Raw genomic sequence first — 9,850 nt, forward strand, 5'->3', positions numbered from 1 at the left:
AGGCACCTTCAGTAGCTGCTGCCCAGACGTTCTGAGTGTGCGAGGCGGAATGTACGGGGAGAGGCGGTCCTTTAGGTATCCTGGGCCCAAGCCATTTAGGGCTTTATAGGTGATTACCAACACCTTATATTGAGCTCGGAAGCGAATGGGCAGCCAATGGAGATCTTTTAAAACTGGTGTTATATGGCTGGTCCTGGGCGCGCCAGTGACCAGCCGGGCTGCCATATTTTGCACCATTTGCAGCTTCCGAGTTTGGTATTAGGGTTGCCCCATGTAGAGTACATTGCAGAAATCCAGTTTCGAAGTTACCAGAGCATGTACAACAGTATCTAGGTCCCTCTGGGCCAGGTATGGGCGCAGCTGGCGAATCAGCCGAAGCTGATAACAAGTGCTCTTGACCGTCGCATTCACCTGAGCAGTCAGGTGAAGCGACGAGTCAAGAAGCACGCCCAGACTGCGCACGGAGTCCTTCACAGGGAGCGTGACCCCGTTCAGGACAGGTGGAACCACCGCCATTCCTGGACCAGGTGTGGAGCTCTTTCTCTGCATTTATTTGCTTGTTTGTCTAGTCAACTGCAGCTTTGTGGAAATTCCACTCTCTTCCCTTTAGCTACCATTACCGTTGGAGAGCAGGTTTTCTGAATTCTTAATTTGGGTCTGCTTTGGGTCTCATTCTAATTAATACCATGTTAATGACAGTAATGAATTACTACTGCTACTAATATCACTAGTATTATTGTTGGTATAAACTGGTGATCATTTTTAGAATTGCTGCATTTCACAAGTCACCACCTCTTCATATTAGTCTCTATTTTCAGTCTAAAATAAAAAGTAAAAATACCAACACTGCATTGCTGCTTGCTGTGAGCCATGAATTAATTTCTGACTTATGGTGACCCTAAGGCAAACCTATCACAGGATTTTCTTGGCATTTATTCAAAACTTCAAAATTTATTCAAAGGGGGTTTGCCCTTACCTTTCTCTGAAGCTGAGAGAGTGTGACTTGCCCAAGATCAACCAGTGGTTTACATGGTTGAGCAGAGATCTGAACTCTGGGCTCCCAATATCCTAGTCCAGTGATGGCAAATCTTTTCAAGACTGAGTGTCCAAATTCAGTGGTGTCCCCACAATGGGTGTCACCTGGTGCCGGGGGATGGGATTTTCCAGAATCACAGGACTTCCGGGGGGAGGGCAGACCTCCAGGGATGGGACTTCTGGTGGCAGAATTTCTGGGAGAGGGGGGGACCCAAGGTACACTCTCTCAGCCTCAGGCTAGCAATAGCAAACCTCACTCTGATGAAACCTGCCAAGAAAACCTCATGATAGTTTCACCTTAGGGACACCAGGAACAATTTAAAGACACATATACACACTCTCGCTCCTCTCACTGGTGGCATCACCCACAGAGGGGGCTCTACATGCTGCCTCTGGCACACATGTCATGAGTTCACCATGGCTGTGACCTAGTCCAACACTAAGACCACTACATTAGATTGGGATTCTAATCCTGCATTAACTACAGACATTTCTCTGTTTTCTAGTTGGAGGTATTCCTACACTGTCCTACTATATTAAATATTTTCATATAGGGCTCCTCCGTTTTTTATCCATACTGCATAACTGTAAGACCATTTTTACCTAGGATATTCTGTTCCCCAAAAGAATGGTTTCTGGAGTTCTCCAGCTGGGAATCCTATAATTTAAAAAAAAAAGAAAAGAAAAAATAATAGTCAGTTCAATCCTACTGTATAATAAAATAGACCTTTGTTACTTTCTTTACTCAAGGTCAGTAGAGTTAATCAAATGGTTAACATAATGTATATGAATCAGCAACACATTTTAAAACACATTTAATACAAGCTTTAGCTGTTGTTGTTGTTGTTGTTTTTGCTTGCTTGCTTTTTGTAAAATGGGTATCAATTTTTTTAAAAAATAGAAGATCTAAAGTGAGAAGTATATTAAGTCATAAACTGAGAGCACCATAGACTTATGAGCTGTTGAATAATTCCTGTATGAGGATGACACTATTAACCAAAGCTGGCTCTCTAGCTAACTATAAAAACCTGTATCACCAAAAGAGTGATCCAAGGGATGCACGGGTTTCTTATACAACCCACATTTTAGAAAGAAATTTCACCATATTCTTGGATGACTACTGTATAGCAACAGCAAGTACATTTCTATACCACTTATCAGTGCATTTAAGCACTTCCTAAGCAGTTTACAATGTGTAAGCTAATTGCTCCCAACAATCTGGTACTCATCTTAACGACTTCAGAAGAATGCAAGGCTTACTGAACCTTGGAGTTCCTGGGATCGAACTCACAACCTTGTGGCTGTGAATGGCTGCTGTATTGGCACTGCGCCACCAGGGCTTTCCTATCCATGAATTCTTTATCCATAGATTCAAGCATCCACAGCTTGAAAATATTCCAAAAATATATAATTTCCAAAAAGCAAGCCTTGATTTTGTCATTTTATATAAGGAACATTATTTTACTATGCCATTGTATTTATTGGGACTTGAGCATCCATGGATTTTGGTATCCACAGGTGCTACAAAAGGAAACCTGAAACTCCAAAGTATCCCCATAAAAAATGAAATAAAATGTCCACTTTATAAAGTATGAGCTACAGGTTGTGACTAAATGTTATTGCTGCAGTTGTCATATCTTTCCCCACATTTGCTTTTCAAAATGCCCAGCTGGGTTGCTGCAAACTTTCACCAGCAAGAAATTAATTTATTAAAGCTTGTGGAGATACTTCTAAGAAATCATGAAACATCCTCCTGGTGGGAGAGCAAGCTTTCTTCATGTTCCTTACAGCATCATTTCAAGGAATACACTAAATGTAACTCTTGTCAAGTGAAGCAACAAGCTGTATGCGCCTTTGGCCTCCCCATCTGCTATCTGTCGGCTGTCGTTCCCCTGCTGCCATTGCCACCTGTTTTAGCACTGATGTAGGAGACAGAAAAAAAAAATATAAAAAATATATGTATTTTTTCTGGGAATTGCAGTCCCTCAAAGAAGCTTATTTCTAATGCTATGAAAACAAATTAATTCTACCAGTGTGGTGATCAAGACTTTTGTTGATGTGCATTTTTTCATCAACATAGTGCCTCTGAAAGAGCACATATGTCCTATTAAAGATCTTGACTTCATGGCACTAAGCCATTTCCAAATAAATATTCTCCACTCTTTAGACAGTAGAACAGCCAAATATTATTACGATCTTGTGTTTTCTGTGACAGGAGAGATCCATCTCATTATCAGTTAATACAGTAAGCATTACAGTTCGGTGACTTCATCACATAAATGATTTCTAATAATATTACAATATTTGGGACAGAATGAGATGTTGTTTAAAAGTCCGGTGTCCTTTTCAGTCCATTAAAAATAGCATCACCAACATCCAAAAAAACCGGTACACCAACTTTTTAAACAGAGGAGCTCAAATGTGATGGGAAGCTTGTGTGCACACATAGTAGTACCAATAGACATAAGAAAAATAGTATTTGTAGCAGTGTCAGTAGCAATGATGAATTCATAAGTGTCTAAAACAACAAGAGTTGGTGGGTTTTTTGTTTGTTTTGTACCTTCAAGATTAGCAAATTTATTATGATATTAGCTTCTGGGGAACTATACATCAATTTATCAGATTCAGTAAAGGTTATTCAGAGCTCACAAATATATGGTGGTTCCCCCCCCCCAAAAAAAAACACCAAATAAGTTAAGCAGTAACCCCTTCTCCCCCAAATCCCATGGGACCAAATTGTGGAGAAGAATGAACTTACATTGTCTGTGCTTTTGTAATTAATTACTGACTACTCATAATAAAATTGTGGTCTTAGCTCCCATTTTTTTTCCTCCAAGGAGAATTGTGAGATAACAATCCTTTCAATCCTTCTCTAATAGTGAGGAAAGGAACCATCCAGGCTAAATCTGAGGAACACTTCTAAGGAATGCCAACAAAAGCTGTGGTTCTGTGAGGAGGACACTAGTGAAAGATGAGCCTTGGGCTCTCTTCACTCTTACAAATCAGCTTAATGGTTGTTAAGATCTGTCAGAATATCTCTTTAGGCCAAAGCCTGAAGCCTCGAGCTGTTTTACTGCACTCTTTCCACTCTCTGGAAAGCTAAAAGAGCCATTATAAAACTCCCATTACCTACTAAGTAGGCAAAAGCCAGATCAGTCAGAACAAGCTTGTAAATACAAACCATACCAGCAAGAGTGATTTCTACATTGCAGAGTGTGGGTGCTCTGCTGACCATTTTTTCTCATTACAAAGTCCTTCCTTCTCCCCCTCCTTTTTCCTTTTATTATTAGTGACTATTTTTCACTATCCATCATTTTACACAGGCTGCATCTGCACTGCAGAAATAATCCAGTCTGACACTGTTTTAATTGCAATGGCTCAGTGCTATAGAATTCAGGGATTTGTAGCTTTTTTGAGACATTTAGCCTTCTCTTCAGAGAGCCATGGTGCCACAACAAACTACAAACTCCAGCATTCCTTAGTACTGAGCCACAGAAGTTATTGGTGTCAACCTGGTTTATTTCTACAGTGTGGATGCAGCAACAGAGCCATCAGCCACCTGTAAAAAGAATGTGACCAGTGTCTCTGCATGCTCCACTAAGTACAGTACTAGTTACACAGATTGATTGATTGATTGATTGACTGACTGACTGAATTTGTATCCCATCTTTCTCCCAAAATGGGATTATTTATATTGTGAAGAGGTTTTTTAAGCAAAATCTTATAGCAGAATGTACCTTAACGCTTCCTTAGGTTTTTTAATATGTATATGCAAACGTACATTTTTGCATACTGGCCAACTACAACCTAGTTTTCAAATCCAGAGATTCATTTCTATTAATAAGGCTTCAAATGTCATTTAACTATTGAGGGATGCCAAAGTAATTTTGACTTAACTGTAATTAGCTGAATGTTCTAATGAAGGTCACATTTAAGATTGATTAGTTCATTGATTACTTAGCTAATCAAACACATTAAATTTTAATTTTGCTTAAATGTCTACCAGTGAAATAACATGTCCTGTCTCTTGTGAAAATAATCCATCAAATATAATCAACAATAGCCCATTTGCAGGGGTGGGGTGGGGGGTGAATTAATTAATTATAACTTTAACAAGTAATAATTGGGCTTTTTTTAAAAAAAAATACAGATGAAGAGCATATGTTTAATAAATCTCTCTGGCAAAATTTCAGCAGTACTCTTGCAAATTTATAAGTTTTTTGTTTTTAATGGAATGTTGGGAAAATGAATTCGAATTAAACAAGCATGCCTTCCAGACCACTCAAACAGTTGTCATGTTTTAGACATTTATTTCTGCACTTGGCAAATTATACAGTATTGATATATTTGCCCAGTGATTACTCCAAGCAGCTGTCTGTTCTACTTATTTCCCCCCTTTTCAATTTGCATTCCTTCCCAACCCTACAGGGTTCTCCTGCTTCTACAGCTCCCTCCCAATTCCCCAAAGTAAAAAATAAATAAAATTAAGGGATTGCTTAGTATCCAGGATGACAAGATGTCCTAACTGCAAAGGAGGACAAGGCACCACAAAATGCTGGACCTTCTAGAAAAATGGAGGACATAACAAAATAAAAGCTAAAAACACTAATATAAATGTAAATCCCTGTTTCTTAGTCCTGATCCAAATGGAGGACATTCTGAAATTCCTCCTGGATAGAAGGCTGACATGGAGGACATGTCCTGGAAAAGGAAGATATCTGGTCACCTTGCACATGCCTCACTTTCTTTGCCTTGCAACAGCTCCTCAGCCCCCATTTTACCCCATGGTAAGGGCTCCAAAGTGCTCCAGTCTTGTCCCCAATTTGTTGCATTTCTTTTCCTGTCTTTCCTCTTACATTTTTGTTTTTGTTCTGACAGCATATGTGCGTGCAAACACATGGGTGGGGGTGGCAGCGTGTGTTTGGGAAAGCAGCAACAAGGAGACAGGATCCAGGATGTGTGTGTGTTTGTGCATGTACGGGGGAGAATGTGTGTGAACAGGGATAGCCTGATGACTAGTTGTTTGTGTTGTGTGTGTAAGGGTTGGCAGCGGTAGTTTGCATGTCAGGGGAGGGGGCATGTGTGTGCTGGTGGGAGGGCAGCAGCATGGTGTCACTCCTATAAGGGTATCACCTGGTGCAGTCTGCACCCCCTGCACTCCCCAGTGATGCTACTGCCCTGGTGTTCCATTCTAAGTACAGATGTAGTGTCTTGCATCACTATTTTCTGGCTCCAGTGGGAGAATTAGGGCTTCTGTCCCCAAAACCGGACATCTGCCTATCCCTGACTTAGGAAGTATAAGCACATTGTTGTAAGCAAACCAAGAGAAATGTGTGTGAGAGAGTGTGCGCATGAATGTGTAAAATAAATAAATGCTGGTGCTTAGATACAGCACTAAGCCATCTTTTAACAACACTAGTTCATGCCACATGAATTTGTTGACTCTTTTTTTAAAAGACTAGCAAGCAGTAAGATCCCAAGGTCAAATGCTACTAATACAAGGTCAGTAGGAGAGATACAAAGCCCAGTGGCTTGCATCCCCATGACTGATTGGTTCCGTTTGACAGCTTTTGGCTTCTTGATACTGTTAGACACAGCTGAGTGTGAAATCTTACATCAGGTACCCTGACTTTTGGTACAGCCTTGTTTAATCTGCTACAGCAAAGAAATCTCTGGGATCCAGATCATGCTGAGATGAAAAAGGACTTCTTAAAACAAAGTAGCTGAGAATTCAGTAATGACTAATAGAACAGAAAATACTTTTCATACTGTGAATATACCTAAAAGCATCTGTGCTGAACTTAGCAGGAACAGACAGTTTTGTTTCCTCATGTTCCACAGTCAACCAAAGAAAACAACAGATCCAGTTTGATCATAAAATAAATTTTTGAAAAGTAAAATAAGACAGACTGTGGAAATGAGACAATAAAATAAGATATGAAAAAGGAAAGCACTGACTAAAAAGTAAAATGATTTTGTTAAGAAGGCCAACTAATAAAGGGATGCAAAATATTACTCTTTAGTACTAACTACTATTACTCTATGCTGTCCACAACTGGAATTATTAATTATTAAAGAACCTGAGCAAAATTAGATGATTTGACAAATCTAAGTTATGTGATTTTAGTTCCAGACATGCACAATCACTGATTGTTAACAAGTCAAATGTTGTCATCTCATTCCTCATCTCATTTGGTAAATACATGCCCTGAAAATTCTGAATAAGAATAGCCTAATGTGACATGGCAAAAGTTATCTGAATCAATTTCAGGAACTTCCATATGTCTTCCAGTCTGACGACCTTCATACATGTTGGTCTAAAGATCCCATCTTCTCCAGCCAGCATGGCCTACTGAGGAAGGATGATGGAAGTTTCAGACTGTTGAGAAAAGCTACAATGATTAGTCTAATTGTTGTCTAATTATCTATTAGTCTGATCCTATGTATGCTTGATCCATGGGGAGAGGTGGGTAAGAACTTGTCCATATTTACTTGGGAGTAAGCATTGTTAACCAAGTAGATCTTTCTTCTGCAAAAGGATACATAGAATCAGACTGATAGAATATTTTATTGTAGCCTTTCTGAATAGTCTGAAACTTCCATTATGGATCAAGGTGGGGAACAACAACAGTCTGACATATAACATACAACTTCCTTTAAAAACAGACAACATCAGTTAAAAACATACAACATCAATTTAAAAGAACAAGTAAGATGAGTACATATTAAAACAACCAATCCATATTTTAAAATTTATAACTTAAAAATCACAATTTTAAAATTATTTGAATAGGCCTGCTGTTTTAAATTGGACAGTGTATTCAGCTGTCCAATCTCTTCTGGTCATTCCACAGTTTAGGTGAAGCCGAAGAAAAGGTCCCCAATGGTCCAAAACACACTACAGAAATAATCCAGTTTGAGAACACTTTAACTATCCTGGCTCAATGCTAGGAAATTCTGAGAACTGTCCTTTGTGAGACATTAAGCCTTCTCTCTTGGAGAGATCTGGTGCCACAATAAACTACAATTCCCAGGATTCCTTAGCACTGAGCCAGGGCAGTTAAAGTGGTCTCAAACTGGAATATTTCTGCAGTGTGCTTTAGACCTAGGTGAAAGCTGCCAACATAGTCCTGGCTGACTGGAGCAAATGTCCCCCAGGTGACCTGAGTGCATGGGATGGATAATACAGAAGGAAGTGATCCTATGGGTAACCTGGACCCAAATCATGTAAAGTGGGGGGGGGCGGTTAGCAGGTAAGACATGTTTACTGTTTTTGGATACTTCCAACTAAATTGGAGTCATATAAACAATTGCTGAATGAAAGGTCAACACTTACTTAAATTATTGATTAAATGGGTCTACTCCAGCTGGAACTAAGCAATTGTTTTTAGGCCCCTGCCCTGAATGTTATGTTTTTTTTAAAAGAGATTTATATGGCTATAGCTCATATTGAAAACCCATCTTCCAAAAAGCCAAGTAAGTAGCATTATTGTGAAAACTAGTGTCCCAATGAAAAAACACAGGCATTGTTTCTTATGTTTTGTACCATATCCTAATAGTGATATTCTATGGGAAACATGGAAAGTGCAGATGCCATGTTACTTCTCAAAGCCATGATGCCCTTCCTGACATGGGAAATAGCTTAATCTGCCCATTCCCCATGACTTTAACGAGCAGTGTGTAACTGATCAAAATGCTGAAGCAACTCCCAAATGGCATTGACAATGTATTCAGTTGTCCACAGACCAAGAACTGCAGCAGCTAGTAACAGTCTTTCTTATTGGGGTTATTTGCCTATTGGGGATTCATGTATGATATGTCACTTTGATGTTCAGGCTTCCAGAAGATGAAGGATGTGTTCCTTCACTATTAGGTCAATCATTAAGTTGTAATTTTAAAAAGGCAAGTACTCACTGATCTGATTTGTAGATGAACTATAAAAGGCATTGACTGTAGTTGGACTAGTAAACCACCTGTTGAAACAGAACAAATTGGCTTTTATGACTTTATGAATAAATAGCGAACAAAGTGAGAACATTACTTTAACAGTAGATCATTAATAATGACATATGTAAAGAAAAAAAATCAAGGCATTGCTTCCATATGCATTTCTTATTTGTGGCACAATTCCAAACAATTATTTTGTGAAGATCTTTTAAATAAATATAAATAAAGGCTATCCCTCTATGGCTAATGAGTGATGTGAGGATCATATGTTGGTTGTCCAATTTCCATCAATGTGTTCAGTCAGTTTAGTTCCACACAACCCCAAACTCCAGGCTACATTTTTTGCTTCCTTACAAACTCCCACATCCCAGCTTTCCCTTATATGTCTGTCACACATTAACCCATAAACTTCCCTTCCTAGATAGTATGGGATATTTGCCTCTACCTTCACTTTCAAATCACATACTGACTAATAGTACCACGCACTGTTTCCTTAAGCTATGTACACCTCCTACATCCCTGCTTCTTGGAATGGCATAAAGAGCCATAGCATGCATATAAGAGCACAAGCCTTTCAGGAATGAAAGTTTTTTAAAAAATAAAAAACCCTTGCAAGTAACTAATTAAAGTAACTAGAACACAACATTCAATACTCAACTTTTCTACTTATTCAGACATATATTCAAAGGTGAATGTATATTGCCACTTTATACAACAAGATTTTTAAAACTATTGTCAAGAAATTGATTAATTACAAAATGTTATTTTTAAACCTGTACAGAACCATAACTGTATTGTTACTTCCCAAAAGCTCTACTAAAAACATAATGGCGGGTTACAGACGGGCAAAAAGGGGTGTGTTCATGAC

The 9,850-nt window shown here is 38.9% G+C and overlaps 1 protein-coding gene across 1 annotated transcript in view; it reads right to left on the minus strand.

The window, feature by feature from the left end:
• Nucleotides 1–9,850, minus strand: part of PHEX (phosphate regulating endopeptidase homolog X-linked) — a 150,742-nt gene that overhangs the window by 13,551 nt on the left and 127,341 nt on the right. The window contains 2 exon segments of the mRNA XM_042461085.1: nt 1,639–1,693; nt 8,950–9,008. Of these exon segments, the coding sequence (XP_042317019.1) occupies nt 1,639–1,693; nt 8,950–9,008 (114 nt within the window).

Source organism: Sceloporus undulatus, chromosome 3 (genome assembly GCF_019175285.1).
Source record: "Sceloporus undulatus isolate JIND9_A2432 ecotype Alabama chromosome 3, SceUnd_v1.1, whole genome shotgun sequence".
NCBI classification, from domain to species: domain Eukaryota; kingdom Metazoa; phylum Chordata; class Lepidosauria; order Squamata; family Phrynosomatidae; genus Sceloporus; species Sceloporus undulatus.